This window comes from Helobdella robusta, assembly GCF_000326865.2.
Source record: "Helobdella robusta unplaced genomic scaffold HELROscaffold_68, whole genome shotgun sequence".
NCBI lineage: Eukaryota > Metazoa > Annelida > Clitellata > Rhynchobdellida > Glossiphoniidae > Helobdella > Helobdella robusta.
In genome coordinates this window covers 859,280-875,524 of record NW_008705387.1, presented here as the reverse complement: position 1 = coordinate 875,524, position 16,245 = coordinate 859,280, and the positions used below count along the sequence as shown (strand labels likewise).

The window sequence follows — 16,245 nt, the reverse complement described above, 5'->3', positions numbered from 1 at the left end:
TAATATAAAATCAAATCAAAAATAAACTATGACATAATGATTGAACTTTACTATACCCTAATATATCCGCATTTAATTTATTGTAATCTTTTATGAGGCGGAAGTCCAGAAAGCCATTTAAATTATATTCAAAAATGTCAAAATCGGTTTATAAGACTAATATTTACTCTTCCACCGCGTACTCATATAACCAATGCTTACTATTCGACACTCAACATTTTACCCATTAAAGAATTGCACATTTATTTCACATCAATTTTTGTATTTAAATTTTTACGTCAACAGTTGCCTAATTATTTTGCCAATTTTTTCACTTTTAGCAATGACATTCAAAGGAAATTTACTAGACACACTTCCCTTTTCTATTCTCATACTGTGAGATTAAAAGCTTTTCACTCAAGCATCAAACTTAATGGTCCGAGGGTATGGGATACTGTATTGCCACATAAAATTAAAACAATCAACTCACTACACTTATTTAAAAACAAGCTAAAAACTTTTTTAGTTAAAAAAACACTTATTTTAAATAGTTTTACACTATTTTACAACTTATTTAATTTTGATGTTCTTAGTATGCGAATTTTTCAGTCTCTGTTGTGACTATACTGTCACCTTTAGGTACTATATGAGACATGACAGTATTCATAGAATGATGTACGTGTGAGCATGTGTTTGTGTATATGTATTTATTTGACATTTCTGTTACATTTATAGTAAGAATTTGTGTGTATGTGTTTATTTGACATTTCTGTTACATTTACAGTAAGAATTTGTGTGTATGTATTTATTTGACATTTCTGTTACATTTATAGTAAGAATTTGTGTGTATGTATTTATTGACATTTCTGTTACATTTATAGTAAGAATTTGTGTGTATGTATTTATTTGACATTTCTGTTACATTTACAGTTGGAATTCTTAGTTAAGGGTGGCCTATCCACAAGTTTATCTTTTTTTGGTTATCCTTTAAATAAATAAATTTGTGCACTCACGCGTCGACTATTGCAACAGTTTGTTTTATGACTTACCTCATCGATCCATGGCTGTACTTCAATCAATATAGAATCGAGCCGCAAAAGTTGTTGTTGGAGCTCTAAAATACGATCATGTGTCTCCTATATTGAAGGAACTTCATTGGTTAACCGTCGACAAAAGAGTGTTGTTCAAAATTTCAACACTTGTCTACAAGTCTATCAACGGTCTAGCTCCATCTTATTTGTCTGACATGTTCAAAAAGAGATCTTCAAAAGCATCTGGAGCACACTTGAGATCCGATGTTTCAAACCTGCTGTTGATCCCAACAACGAGTCTCCGTATAGGCTCTCGTAATATTGCTGTTTCTGGACCAACTGTTTAGAACAACCTGCCTGCTGCTCTCAGAAATCCGGATCTAAACCTGCGTGATTTCAAGAAGAAACTGAAAACTCATTTATTTTCATTGTAATGCATTTTTGATCAATTCTTTCTGTTTAGTCGACATGTTCAAAATATTATTTCGTATTTTCGTTATAATTGAATTGATTACTTTTCTGTTTATGACCAAATTTTAATCTTATTTCTGTGCGATGTATTATGATTTCTCGTTTGTTATTTCAATTATGTTGTTGAGTTCAGTTTTTGTTAGATAAAGTTTTTGTCAGTTTTTTGTTCATAAATGTTTCAATAATAATAACAATAATAATATAGACTGTCAGAAATGCAATTATTGATGAAAATCACAGCATGTTCCGTGTTAGTTAGCTTCCTGTTTAATTTTTCAATTTTTTTATAGCGGTAGATCGTAAATCATTTGCAAATTTCTTGTCAAATCTTTCTCACAAATAAATTTAGAAGCAGGAATCTTCGATAACGATGACACGTAAAAGTGTCATATTGCACAAAGTTGAAGATCGTAAGAATTAATTAAATGACCGTTAAGAATTCACATTAAACAAAGAATTAACATTGTAGAGGCACGGGATATAGGTATATACACTTGAACCAGGGCCGGAACTAGGGTATTTTCCAGGGGGGGCAAAAATCAGTGTGCCGCCCCCCCCACGACGTTATTATGTTACTACCGTAAGGTGTATAAATGCTTTTTTTAAAATTACATATTGCATGTTTCTTAATAAAATGTTTTATTTATGGACATATCAATATACATGTTAACACAGATACTTGACATAGAAAAAAACAACTATATTATAGTTATAAAACGTGAAAAATTGAAAAACTTTGTATTACAAACAATGTCATTTGTCAACTTATCAAGTAATTGTTTCGTATATTATATTATATTAGAAACAAATCTTTCTAGCTTTTTTAGCTGCAAATGTATTGATTATATCATCAAAATTGATAAGAGATGCTCGTTTGTGTTCAATTGAAATTATGCTTAAATTGGAAAGTCTCCCCTGTCCCATTGTACTTCTCATGTAGTTTTTGATGATTTTGAGTTTACTGAAACTTCGTTCTCCAGATGACACTGTGACAGGCAACGTGAGAAAGGTTCTCAATGCAGTAGTGATGTTAGGGTAGCCTTCTTCTAATTTATTTTTATAAATGAGACTTAGCATTTCTTTTGATGTGGCTTTTTTTAAACTTTTGTCAACTGTCAAAGCGTGATGCTTAAAACTTTCTATTTCAAACATGAATTCATCAATGTTGAGATCAGCTGAGTATATATTTGCCAAATTTTCGGCTTTAATTTTTAGATCTGCTGTCTGCATTTCTTCAATTTTAACACCACTCAAAAACCCAAACATACTGTTTACATTATTCAAAGATTCAAATCTGTCACTAAGTTCTGTAATCACTATGTCAATGATTTCTAACATAGTCACTTGGTACATATTTTCAACACTTGTCAGAGCTTCATCATTGCACAATTCATCAGCCATTTTTCTTTTCATTCTTGGTCTCTTTTCTGAAAATGCAGATGTTAGATTATTCATTTTTGCTAACAATTTACCATCAGCAATGGCCTCAGATGGTGCAGACTCTCTGCAAGACTTCATAAGTGTCAAAAGACCTTTGAGGTTTCGGGCAGCCAAATCAACTGTTGAATCTTTTTTTGTAAAAATTCGTTTACATGGTTAATCTTTTCTAACAATGCATGCCAAAATCTAACCATCACGATAAATTCAAGTTTTTGAATATTTTTCAAAAGAGAGCTGGCCTCATTCACAGTTTGAGGAGTTGAGAAATCATAGTTTTTAAGATCTTCTAGAGTCTGCAGAACTTTACTATAATGTTTATATACAGCTTCGACTGCATCTTATCTTGCAGACCATCTTGTTTTGCTTTCAGGTTTTAATGTTATCGGCACATTTTCTTTGAGAACTTCCCAACGTGAAGTTGAAAGTGCAAAAAAAGAATACAAGCTTTTCATAGTTCCAAAAAAATTCTGAGCCCGGACAGTAGCACTAGCTGCATTAGCACCAACCAAATTGAGAGAGTGTGCAGCACATGGAACAAAATATGCCAGATGGTTTTTCTGCAATAATCTGGACTGGACTCCTTTATATTTTCCAGCCATATTTGCTCCATTGTCATGGGATTGCCCCCTACAATTCTTCAAGTTAAGTCCATCTGCATCTACTTTTTTCAAAATTTCTTGACTGAGACCTTCACCTGTTTTGACACTAACTTTAAAAAAATCAATAAAACTTTCTTCTATTTCAGTTGTATCTTTTTTGACGTAACGAACTACTTGTGTCATTTGTTCGCTGTGACTGATATCCGGAGTGCAGTCAAATATTAAGGAAAATTATTTTGCATCCAAAATGTCTTGTATTATGTTATTAGCAATAATTTCTAAAAACTCATCTTGTATTTTATGTGAAAAATAGGATATTTGTCCTTTCTTATGCCGCTCAATGTGTTGTTGAAGAGGAACATTATAATGCGAAATAAGTTCAACTGTATTCAAGAACTTTCCATTAGATGGGTTGCTGAAATCACAATTTTCTTTAGTTCCTCGAAATGGACTTTCTTGTTTTGCCAAGAATAAAATAGCATCTACAATACAGCGCAATACCGCTTTCCAATGCAACTCTTCTTGTTGGATCTGATCTTGGAGTTCTGCATCAATACTTCCATTTACTAAACAAGATTCTAATGTTTTCCAAGAGCAAAAGCAAAGTTTGTGGTTAGATGAATTTTCATGTTCAGGCAACTTTTCATTAAGTTTTTTCCAATTGGTAATTCCTTTTTCTTTAGCTAAAGAAGACATTTGATTTTAAGCTAAGTGTGGAAACAGTCTGCAGGGAATACTTTCACTATAGGCTAACCATGATCTTTTCATTTTTTCTCCATTTTTGAGAACTTTATAAAACCAGTCTTTGGTTAAATTGCGTCCTTCTCGGCTACTGTTACTCAAATTTGGTTCAGTTAAATTTTCAAATCTCATTTTTGTTATGAAACATCTTTCTGAATCAGAAAAACTTTGTGGCCATGAACCAGGATCACTGAAATCAAAAGGGAACTTAGATGTCTTTTGAAGACTAGTTGTGGGGTCTTGTTGAGGTAATAATTCTTCTACAGTTTCATTTGTTGGATTGAAGTTGAACCAAAATACTTTCTCCTTGATCTCTTCTTTAGCTTCCATGTCATCTAAATACGAAATATTTAAAAAAATTATTTTATTCAAAAGGATGCATAATTAATACACATTGTGCATAATGTTCCATTATTCAATTAATAAAATTTGAAATAATAAAAATATTTACCTGATTTTTCTTTTGAGCCCTCTTTATCACTATTCATTAACATTAGATTTGTTGAATAACGTTTCTAATTTTGGCGTTAGTGACAGCACATCGCTTTCTTTTTTCGTTTTTCTTTAGCAATTCTGTATTCACCTCCACTAAGTTTTTTCTGCCATCCATTTTCATTTTCTAACATGAAAACGACTAAACTAACCTACTATACTATACGATATTTTTCGCGGCGTGATTTTAAATCAAATAAGGGAAAGATCACAAATAAGAAATAAGATAAAGATTCTGCTCATAATATTTGCGTTTATATTTTAATCTTTACATAGAAAAAAAACAAACCAAAAAAAATTAAAAAAAAATTAAAAATGAGTAATATAAAAAAATCAAATTTACTTTGATCCATCATCCATATTATAACAAATGCGAATAAATTTTTCCCAATTTGCCCCCCCCCCTAGTTCCGGGCCTGACTTGAGCATTCGGCCATATACACAACGTATCAATTCGAACACGGAAGATGGTATAAGAATAAAAAATTTTTTTTGTTCTATCATGCTTAAATGTTTTATCATATTAAAACAAACACAAATTTTGGTTTTGAACTCAAGAAACTTGACAATGGTTTACGATCTACCGTTAGAAAAATCTAAAAATTAAACAGGAAGCTAACTAACGCGGAACATGCTGTGATTTTAATATATATATATTTATATATATATATTTATATATATATATATATATATATATATAGATATAGATATATGTTGGTAATAGACCATAATTTTTACAATATTCTATACATTCTATACATTCTACCGAATGTTTGGCGTTAACATGTTTGTAGTTCGTTTTTTCGATTTTTCTCACTAAAGTTTTTTGGTGAACGTTTAATTTATTAAAATTCAAAATAAACTTATTTTCCGAATTCATGCTGCAAATAAGGCCATATTTCGATTCCGAATGAATCATCATCAGTGCGGTTGATGTTTATATAGGGAAATATTGACTTTGTCCAAATGAACTTAGATGAAAATTAGGTGTTAGATTTCTTTATTGGCTGGTCATCTACTTTGGTCTCCTTTTCTTCATCGATAGCATCATAATTTTCTTTGTCACTATTTACAATGCTAGTTTTTATCACTTCTTTATTTTCATTGTTGGTTAAGCGCCGGGTTGGGAGTGAGGTTATTATATACATACATATATATATATATATATATATATATATATATATATATATATATATATATATATATATATATATATATATATATATTATAAGTAGATCTCTTGACACTTTTACCTTGCAGACCTTGGTTCATGCATGCGTGCACTCACGAATTGAATATTTTAATAGTCTGTTTTCCGAATTACCTGATAAATCTCTAGCTATATAAGTTGTCAGCGGTTTAAAGTATGATCATGTATCACCAATACTGAGACAACCTCACTGGCTGACCGTCAAAATAAGAATAATCTTCAAAATATCAACTCTAGTCTACTAGTCAATAAATCGTATTACATCATCTCATCTTATTTGTCAGACAAGTTTGCAAAAACGTTTGCCAGCTCTTTGTGGAACGCATCTGAGGTCCCATGATCTGAACCTGCTGCTAGTTCTATTCTAGTGACGTGTCTTCATACGGGCTCTCGTAACATCGCCGTCACAGGACAATCTGTTTTGAACAATTTGCCTGTCTTTCTGAGACATGCGGAATTGAATCTGCGTGATTTTAAAAGAAAACTGAAAACTTTTTTATTTACGTCCTAGTTTGTTGATTTTTTTCTTGTTAATTTTGCTGTGTTGGACTATTGAACACTTATTGTTTTGGTTATAATGGACTTATTTTTTTCTTGCTCATTGTGCAATTTTTGATTAAGGAAAATCTGTAGACTCTTTTTTTATATATAGTTTTTTTTCGCTGTAATGCACTAATTTTCCTTCACTTCACTTTTTTTCGTTGATTATGCCATGCTCAGTTGATATTATTTTGATAGCGCTTTTGAGATCGTTTGAATTAGCGCCTTGTTAAATTTTTCATTTATATATATATATATATATATATATATATATATATATATATATATATATATATATATATATATATGCTTGTGTGCGTGTGTGTATTATAAAATTTATTTAAGTGTAATTATCTTTGTAACAGCCTTACAATATTTTATTATTTTTTGGTCCAGGAGTGTTTACAGGAATGAGTGCAATGGGAATAGCTCTTGTCCTTCCTGAGGATGGAAAATTAGTAGCACTGGATATTAATGATGATTATGCTAACATCGGAAGGCCCTTTTGGAAGAAAGTAGGTGATTTTTTACTGTTTTTATGCCGCAATAAAATTGAATATTTTAATTTTTTTAATTAAATTTTGCATAAATTAAATAGTAAGTATTTCAGCCCCAAGATTATAAAAACCATTTGTGAAAAAGTGGAATTTCATAAATTATATTTTTCACGAACAAAAAAACTTTTCTATAAGAGGCAGTGTTAATAAAATCTAACAACAAATATGTAAAGTTAATTTTAGTTTAGTTTTTTAAATAAACAGGAATACAATAAAATGGTTGTAGGGAATATGAGCCAAATGGAAAATTAATTAAAAATTAATTGTACTTGTAATTCTTTGAACCTGATAGAGCAAAACTCAGCAGAACTTAAGTACACTAACTTGCCCACCACACATACAAACGCGCGCACGTATGCACACAAATTTCTAAATTTTTTTACTCGAACTTTGTAACCCTCAAATGTACGTCCGAACGTTTGTACTGGTGCTCACAGAGTCCACAGGTATATAGGTAATGATGGGAACGAGAATCTCGGGATTCCAATGGATGGAAATTGATAGATTGAATGTGAATTTTGAGGAATAGGGAATCGATTGACGGGAATTGAAAATGATGACGATTTAAAATTGATGAAAAATATTACAGATGACTATGATAAATTTTTTCACTTAGAACAAACTTATTCTAATGAATTGTAGACTGTCTAAGTTTTAAGCAATATTGAAAATCAAATAAAAAATTGTTTGTTATTGAATTAAAATTTTTTTAGTTAATTTTCAAAACGTTGGCCTTCTTATTGTTTGAAATTATTAAGAACACATTCATAAATTTTTGGTAGCTTTGAAGAATGGAAAAAATGGGGAATGCGGAAATACGGCTGGAAAAACTTGAGAATAACATCAAAAATAGGGAATGAGTATTTTTGGGAACGTTGATAAAAACGGAAATTTAGGACGAAAACTGGAATAATAAAAAAATCTTTAGTAAATCGGTAACATACTTCAATTCCTTCTTTCTTCTAACGTATTTTCAAAAATATGACTTAATGTTGCAGTAATCGATGATTAGATTATGAACATGAGAACAACGTTAGGATAGTAGGTCAAAAAATGAAAGGTGGAAATATTCTAAAACAAAAAAAATTTATTTAAACTTATAACAAGTATGAATAAGTTATACGGCAATAGAAAGCAACAACTAGAAAGGAACTTGTAAGTAGGAGTTTCTGTGAGCAGGTTATACAAGCAGGTGTCACGTAAACATTTGTAAAGCGCATTTACATATTTGTTCCAAAGGTGCTTAAAGAATAATAAATAATTATAACAATTTTATTATATACTTTTTGTAACAATTTGTATTATTTTACGCTTTTATTAGATTTATTTGAAAATTGTTTAAAATTGTAGGCAGGAGTGGATAAAAAAATAAATTTCATCAAAGGCCCTGCGCTGGAAAGCCTCAGTAAGTCACTTTCGCGTTGAATTTGTAGTTTATTAGTTCACGAATATATTTTAATTGATTATTATTAATATTTTGAATACCGTTACATCATTTTTATATTTTGTTTTATGGTCGTTTCTTTCGTTTAATTCATGGAAATGTTGACCTTTTTAATGGTAAGAGTAAAGGTAATAACGTTTCACTAAGTTTCTTTACGAGGTGGATGGGTGCCAGGTGCAGTTGGCATGATTTTGATGATAACCCTATAATCAGTAACTTAATTCATCAACTGACATAAGTTCAAAACTTTCAAGCCAGGTCGAATGTGATCTGTTGAACCACCATCAGGTTTCTCCCTAATCTAGATTAAGTAATCAATTGCTGATATAGAGCTATGCGGATTCTTCATTCCCATTAGCTTCGAAATTGTATTCCAGAGTTCTCTAGGACTTTTTAAGTTTTCTTTGATTGCCTTTTTCCAGTTCCAGAGTTCCTGGCGGTATTTTGTGGTAAGTTAGTCTTTCAAGCCTTCTGACGTTTTGCTCAATTTTCTAACACTTGTCATTAAATTATGGCGAAGGAGATGAGCAAACATATTTTTTTCTAAAGTGTAATGTTATCAAGGATACATTGAAGGTTAATTCATAAGCATTAAAAAGTTTATCGATGGTCAAAATAATATGCACATCAAGATGGCAACATTTCGTTCAACTTTTTCTTGTCCATTTATTAAAGCCTTTGGCTCCTTCATGACACGATCCGATCGTTGCGTTCGTATTCAACAAATCTTCCAAATAAATTTCAGGTTTTCCATGATAATTTGACTGTTAAATGCTTTCAGGAGCTTCAGTAGCAGCCAAAACTTACATAAAAAACGCTTAAGTAATTTCAGTGATCCAGGTCTGCAGATGATGATGAAAATTAAATTTACAGAAAAACACGGACGTGACAAAGCACAGAGATGTTCAAACGTTGTCGAGCCAAATCTCAAATCTATTTCTGTTGAAGAGAAACAACCACGTGTTGTTACAAAAATCCCTCCCCATGGTGCACAGCTTGGTGCCATTATTACTGTTTGGTCATCGGTCTGGACATTGCTGCATCAAAGTGTCCATCCGACAATGAACGCAAAACGAAGGCATCGATCGTCTGAGATAACTTGACTTCTATCAATGCCAAGACATCTAGTTTTCTATCATTGAGGAATAGATAGTGGTGAAATTTATTTTAAATTTATTGATTAGATTATAAACCTGGTAATTATATTAAAAGTGGTAGAATTAGAACTGGAAATTAAATTATAAAATTTTTCTTATAATTAGTTGAAGAAAATTGAGAGGAATATTTAGGCATTCCATTGTGTTTTAATTATTATTCATTGTTTAAATACGAAGTGAAAAATGAAACTTGAGACTTTTTTGAAAAATGTCGAAATGTTACTAACAATATTTGATGTTTTGCATTAAACACTGCTCGATATTGCGACAAAATAAAAAAAATTACATTTTTCAGACAAGTTGATAAATGATGGCGAATCAGGAACTTTTGACTTTGCGTTCATAGATGCAGACAAAATTAATTATGACAATTACTATGAAGCTTGTCTCAAGCTGGTCAGATCTGGTGGAATTATTGCAATTGACAATGTTAGCTACATTTTCTCGTTTGTTACAATTATTTAAGAAAGGATCTTTTACATGTTTAAATATATTTGTATGCAGTGGCGGATCTTGACAAATTCGACAAGGGGTGCAGCCAAGATTTTTAAAAATATTTGACGATCTGGAGGGGGGAACCCTTAATAGTTGCACATTGCAAACATTTCAAATTTTTAAAATTTTGTCCGCATGAACCTGATAAAGTTTGGAGTTGTAAATTCGCGTGCTTACTTATAATCCGTGTTTGCGTTTGCTCGTAATAATGTTAACATATTTGTGGGGAAAATAAAAGATGTTAACATTATTATTATTATTATTATTATTATTATTATTATTATTATTATTATTATTATTATTATTATTATTATGTTTGTTTAAAATTTTATGGCCGAAATCTTTTAATGAAAAATTTATTAACGCGGTAATTTGCTCGTCATATAGCATTTATTGTGACAGAAACACTACTTAACCGATTTTAAATATATTTGTTTACTCTCAAGCACTTGTTGATCAAAGAGCATGATAGGATCGTGCATTATATTTTACATCTTATTTATTTACACTTTGATATTTAATTTATAATTAATAATTTTCGATTGATTTCATTTGGATTTCATTTTTTCGGTAAATAAAAGAATGTTCCCATTATTATTATTATTATTATTATTTGTTATAGAGTCACTTTGTTAGAAAAATGAGTATTTATTGAAATTTAGCGTATATCGCTTTTCCCATTCCGTTTTCATTCCCCTTTCTTGTGTAGTAGTTCCATACTCCAAAAATTGTTTATCTTAAACGTTTGGATTCCCTGTTCGAACGAGAATTCCATAGGACCGTGAAAGTCTTTAAATTTCTGTTCCTATGCTCACTTTTAATATACATTGAATTCCTGTCTGTTATCAAAATATCTGATATGCCTGGAATTGAATCATTAATAAAACTTCTTTTTCTGCATTTAGCAAGTTTTTGTTCAATTTATTGGGTTTGAATATATTTTTTGAAATGTTATTTTAATTTGTCTTTTTACGTTAAATATAATTTGTTTAAAATTTTAAAAAACGTGACAGACTTTGTGGGACGGCAGAGTGTACGATCCGACTGCGAACGATACCACCACGAACATTATCAGGAGATTGAATGAAAAGATACTGAAAGATGAGAGAGTTTACGTCAGTTTGCTGGTTATTGGGGACGGAACGACTTTGTGCTTCAAAAAGTAATGACCTTGAAAAAGGTTGTAAAGTATATGACATTATTTTTGGCAAAATCAACGGACAATTCTCAAATATTAATATATTTTATAGATTTGATAATAGCTACAGAGTTGTCGTCTGATTTGATTTGGACATTTTTTGGCTTTAATTATATATAGTTTGATTAATTTAATAATTTTAAATTATTTTGAAGTTTTATTTTTTATCTTGTTTGGGATTATTAATTTTCAAATTTTCATTAAAATATCTAAAGTGAAATGAGTCCCAGCAACACATTTTTCTACTAAAGTTAATTTGCTTTCATTGCGACATCAGTTGCAAAGTTTGCTACGAATTTGAGCTTATCTTAAGTTCACATGAGTTGTTAGGAAAACAACACCCACGTCTAAAAATTATTTGAAAAAATCTCACAAATACCAAGTCTGTTACAGGGGATGCCTGTCAAGTGCGACGATTTCACATAAGCTCGGCTATACGTACACAAGAAAAAAGATGCTACGTATGCATAAATATTATGCAAATGCATAAAATAAATCAATTAAAAAGTAATCAATATAATTAAATGAATTAACAAAACTACATAAATGTAAAAATTGCAAAATTTGATGAGTTTGAAAAAAAACTAAAGAATGTAAAAATTCTAATTTTTTAGTTTCTAGGAAACTAAAGAATGAAACCAGTCTGGTTTCACTGAACTAGTCTGGTTTTACTGAAAATGTGCGTTAGAGGGCCTGTATAGGTATTCTAGGTATATGATTATAACCATATAAACATTAAACATAACATGCAAGATGCAATGCTATATGCAGACACGAAAAGAAAAAAAATAATGGTAAACAATGAAATAAAATTACAAATAAATATTAAAAGTAGGTAAATATGAAAGTATGCTTTAATTAATACGAAATGTTTCAAAACGGTTTATGGAAAAAGAGCAAAAACCAACTTTTAGCGTAAATATCATCATCATCTCTGCCAGCCCAGGGCGGCAATAGCTAGTCACAAAGAGCCTCCATCTTCTATCTTTTGTCATTTTTCCGGCTTCTGCGATGTTTGTGTAATTTATTTTGAAATCTTCTTTGATATTGTCAGTCTAAGTCTTTTTTGAATGACTTCTTTTTTTATTTCACCATGTTCATCCTGTTTACATGTCCAAACCGATTTAATCTTCTTTTCCGGATTCTTTCTAATATGTTGCTCTCTTCACAAAGTTTTTTTCTGACGTTGTCGTTTCTTATTTTTTGGATTCTACTTACACCCACGATCTGTCTCAGACAATTCATTTCGGCCGCTAAAAGTCTGTTTTCATCTGTCTTTTTAATTATCCATGTTTCTGATCCATAAATCATCTGTGAAGCAATGAGTTTCATGCATCTTTCTTTTGGTTAATAAATTTATATCTTTTGCTTTCTATATATGTTTTAAGCGCCCGATTGATGGTAGAGCTATGTTCATTCTTTTTTTATGTCTTCCTGGTAGCTTCCGGTGCTTGTTATCTTTCCACCCACGTAGATAAAGTTTTCCACTACCTCCAGTGCATCTCAATTTAGTTTAATTTGGGGTTTTCCTTTTTCTGATAGTTTACTGCCATCACCTTTGTTTTTTCTGTGTTAATAGTTAATCCAAGTTTTTTATTTACTTGCTTTGTTGACTCTTGTGGTAAAGTTTTGTAAATTTTTTTCAATTACTGTCAGTAATCCAACATCGTCTGCAAACTTTAGATTGTTTACCTTTGCGTCTCAACATTTTATTCCAACATCTACATTTTCTAGAGCGACTTGGAATACTTTTTCCAGCAAGATGATAAATAGTGTTTTGGATAGATTACGTCCTTGTCTTACCAGCCTGAAAGTGCATTATATACTTTTACAGGACTTATAGTTTTTTTGTATATTGCTTTGATGAGTATTATAAGTTTCTCGTTTCTCTTCTATTCCTGCATTTTGCATAGCCTGTCAAAGTCATTCATACCATACTGAGTCAAAAGCTTGTTTATAATCTATAAAATTGATAAAACAGGTTTTCATTTGCATCAATATACTTTTCCATGATTTGTCAAACAGTAAATATTTGATCAATAGTGCTTCTGCCTGGAAGAAATCCTGCTTGTTCTTCCCCTATAATTTTTCAGCATAATTCTATAGTCTTCTTTGTAACATTTTAGTGTAGAATAACCATTGTTATTCCTCTGTAGTTTTTACAATCTGTCTTGTCTCCTTTCTGTTTATATATAGAAATAATTTCTTCTTTTTCCCGGTCCGCAGATATCATCTCTTGGTGGAATATTTTTTGTATTAGTTCATGGAGTGCTTTAATTTATTGTTTTCCCTCCCCTTTAAGCATTTCTGCGTTTATTTCATCTATACCTGGTGCCTTATTTTTTTCAGGTCTTTTATGACTTTTTCTACTTCTTCAAACAAATTTTCTGTTCTTATTTTGTTTTCCATATTTGGAATTTCCCCCAGACTTTTGGTTTATACTTTTTTAAAGGTTTCCAGAATGTACTTTCCATCTTTCTTGAATTTCTTTACAGTCTTTTAATATCTTCCCATTTCTTTCTTTTATTGTGGTTAGTTTCATTGTGTAAGTACCGGTAAGGTCCTTTATACCCATGTACGCTTCTTTTGTTCTGTTATAATTAAAATTTTGTTGTATCTCTAACGCATTTTTGTTTTATCCAGTTGTCCTTATCTCTTCTTAATTTCTTTTTTATTGTCTTGTGATCCAGTTTATTTGTTCGCCATCAGTCTTTATTAATCTCAACCGTCTTCGTTCATTGCACACCGTCGCTAACCCATTGTTTTTTCTGTCTATTATTTTTAATTCCAAGTACCTACTATTTTACCATTTTCAATTAGAGCGTTTTTTGATATTGACCAATGTTTTTTTTATTGTTGTCTCTGGTTATTTTTTTTAATTTTTCATAGATCCCTTTATATCCGTTTTTTATCATGGGATTCTCTAATTTGTCTGTGTTCAGATGAAATCTACCTAGAAAGCAATCTCTCGCCTCTTTCATTTTCTTTTTCTGTTCCATGCTTTCCAACTGTTCCTCTCCATGTGCTGAAATCTTTTCACACATTTGCCTTCCAGTCCCCAGTTATTATTAATATATCATGTTTCGGTACCTCATTTACTGATTTTTGTACATCACTGTAGAATGAGTCCATCTTTTCATCTGGTTTATCAATTGTTGGGTTACCAAACGATGTTCTGAATCTTGCTATCAAAAGTCTGGATAATATGGCTTGATATCCAATCAACGCTCGCTTAGCCTTTTCAGTCAATATAAGTGCAACTCTCTTTTCCTGAGCATAGTATTTTATATTTAGACCGATCTATTTGTGTCATAAATTCGCTTTTTTCTTTCCACCTAGTTTCACAAAGTCTCAAAGACCGCGAAAAACAGACAGAGGTAGCACTCCTTCAGATATTATGATTGTTGCAGTGAGAGAGGCCCTAAGTGGCAAAATGAGTGTCGGTGCTGTTGGCCGCAAATACAGCATTGACCATGCGAAATTGCTAAAATATTGTAAAAAATACAAAAATGCTCAGAGTTCTGCATTGTCAAATTTCATTGTTGGTTATAGTCAGTAAAGAAAGGTATTTACTGATGACGAAGAATGCTTGCTGGAGGAATATATCAAGAAAGCTATACTATGGTTTGATTCCAGGAGAAGTTCGCACGTTGGCATACCAATTCGCTACCAGGAACGGCAAGATGGTTCTGAGGCTTTGGAAGGTAGATAAAAAAGCTGGGACTGATTTTTTTTCAGAATCCACCTTTCAGTCAGAGAACCTGAGGCGACATCTATTGCTCGGGCGGTATTCGGGCCATTCAAGAAATATGTAAGATTAGCGCAAGATGCCTGGATGAAGAACAATCCATTACGTAAATTTTACATATGCGATCGACTGATCCGTCGTAAAAAATGGAAAGTGCCAAAACAGTCTTTTTCTGTCACTTTTTACTATGCATTCTAAAAACACCTTGTGAGCAGTTGGGGATGAATATTGAAAATCTGTATGATCTGTGAGTTCGCTGAAACCAGAAACTGCGCCATCTGTTTCAGCATTTCAGCTGGTAGTATTAAATGAGAAGGCTGAGGCAACCTTGGCGACAACAATTTTAGCCGGATAAGAATAAGCACTTAGAGAAAGTTTTTTGGTGCTGCCGTATGTGTGAATAATTAGACTACCAACCTTGTTTGCCAACTTTTCATTTGACTTTGTAACAAATATTTCCATGGCAGAAGTTCTACGAATTTCAACTGGTGGCAACTTTGATATTCAGAGTGCCTTCACACAGTTCCTGTGATACAGCTGCCTTCAGTAGCTTTCTACTACTTCACTGCGATACCGAGTTCCACTCAACCTTGCGATTGGCTGTATTTGAACCTTCTTTGAATACATTCGAACTGTTTCCGGAAATTTAACACAAGCAGTACACGTTGTTTGACTGCAGCGTTATTTCTTTATTGTCATCCGATTTAACGTCTGCAAGTACACCAGTTGAGGCTGGTGATGAGCCCATCCCATACTGTTCAACGTTTTCAGCAGGATCATGTTGAGATGCAGTGGCTGCCGAATCACACATAGATGAAGATGAGGCTATCGAAGATGATATGGGTGTCACAATTTCAGCCTTTTCAGGTTTACTGGACGTACTAAAACTAGAGTACAACTGAACGTTGATAGTACTTTATACAATGATACAGCATGGGTGGACAAACTACGGCCCATGCAGCCCGCGAAGCTATTTTATGCGTCCCGCGAAGCCTTGTTTGTCAAAAAATGTCGTCAGACAGACATTATGACCAAAAAAAGCCACAAATCTTAAAAAATTCTTTCCCGGATCAAAAAAATTTGCTTTTTAAGTACATATGCGGCTTTTCAAAAATAAAATAGTTCTCAATGCGGCCCTCATAG

General features: G+C 31.8%; 3 protein-coding genes across 3 annotated transcripts; 2 read left to right on the top strand and 1 right to left on the bottom strand.

The window, feature by feature from the left end:
• Positions 1 to 568: 568 nt before the first annotated feature.
• Positions 569 to 2,882, bottom strand: HELRODRAFT_181211 (hypothetical protein; the record flags this gene model as incomplete). The annotated part of the gene is made up of 2 exons (XM_009030461.1): positions 569 to 699; positions 2,585 to 2,882. 2 exons carry the CDS (start codon positions 2,880 to 2,882, stop codon positions 569 to 571), a joined length of 429 nt encoding a protein of 142 aa, XP_009028709.1.
• Positions 2,883 to 6,898: 4,016 nt separating this feature from the next.
• On the top strand, positions 6,899 to 11,322 carry HELRODRAFT_89194 (hypothetical protein; the record flags this gene model as incomplete). The annotated part of the gene is made up of 4 exons (XM_009030396.1): positions 6,899 to 7,018; positions 8,411 to 8,465; positions 9,957 to 10,090; positions 11,170 to 11,322. Coding segments are annotated over 4 exons (462 nt in total), but the record flags the coding sequence as incomplete, so codon positions are not given.
• Positions 11,323 to 14,863: 3,541 nt separating this feature from the next.
• Positions 14,864 to 15,752, top strand: HELRODRAFT_181209 (hypothetical protein; the record flags this gene model as incomplete). Its single annotated transcript, XM_009030460.1, has 2 exons — positions 14,864 to 15,058; positions 15,570 to 15,752. 2 exons carry the CDS (start codon positions 14,864 to 14,866, stop codon positions 15,750 to 15,752), a joined length of 378 nt encoding a protein of 125 aa, XP_009028708.1.
• Between the last annotated feature and the right edge of the window lie 493 nt (positions 15,753 to 16,245).